Raw genomic sequence first — 623 nt, 5'->3', positions numbered from 1 at the left:
TAGGAGGGCAAGACAGCGCTGATGTTGGCGTCAACGAATGGACACGCCGACGTCGTCCGCCTTCTTCGACCCACCGCAGTTGCAGCCCTCCACCACATGGATCAAGCACGCTCGATTGGGTCGCGCCGAGCTGGAATTTTTGTCTAGGACGGCAAGACCGCGTTGATGATCGCAGCAGCCAATGGCCACACCACTGTGGTCCAAGTCCTACTTGAGAAGAGCCCAAATGATCCATACAATGATCCAGCTCACCACGTCAACGACATTGATAAAGTACGCCAACGTATACCGCGCGTCGAGCCACAATGTGTCTGTAGGAGGGCAAAACGGCGTTGCTGCTGGCGTCCGAAAGCGGCCATGACAGTACCGTCAAGATCCTACTGAGCCGCAATGCTTGCGTGCTGCATACCGACAACGTATACTCATTCCCTCTTTGATCAATTGCTAGTTGCGAATCGCTTTTCATTAGAAAGACCGGACGGCGCTGCTACTGGCAACCACGAATGGACACGAAGCCGTGGTTCGACGTCTGCTCCTTGCTGGTGCAGCCGTCAACTTCACCGATCCGGTTCAGCTCACATAGTCCCATGCAGCTCGCTGAGTCGTTTGTAGGATGGCCGAAC

The 623-nt window shown here is 55.2% G+C and overlaps 1 protein-coding gene across 1 annotated transcript; it reads left to right on the top strand.

Annotated features, from left to right (window-relative positions):
• Positions 1 to 238: 238 nt before the first annotated feature.
• SDRG_16716 (hypothetical protein) lies at positions 239 to 583 on the top strand (the record flags this gene model as incomplete). Its single annotated transcript, XM_008622934.1, has 3 exons — positions 239 to 283; positions 318 to 416; positions 470 to 583. The coding sequence occupies 3 exons, from the start codon at positions 239 to 241 to the stop codon at positions 581 to 583; spliced, it is 258 nt and encodes an 85-aa protein (XP_008621156.1).
• Between the last annotated feature and the right edge of the window lie 40 nt (positions 584 to 623).

This window comes from Saprolegnia diclina (assembly GCF_000281045.1).
Source record: "Saprolegnia diclina VS20 unplaced genomic scaffold supercont1.149, whole genome shotgun sequence".
NCBI lineage: Eukaryota > Oomycota > Saprolegniomycetes > Saprolegniales > Saprolegniaceae > Saprolegnia > Saprolegnia diclina.
The sequence above is the reverse complement of the archived record's forward strand: the minus strand, read 5'-3'. Positions and strand labels throughout refer to the sequence as shown.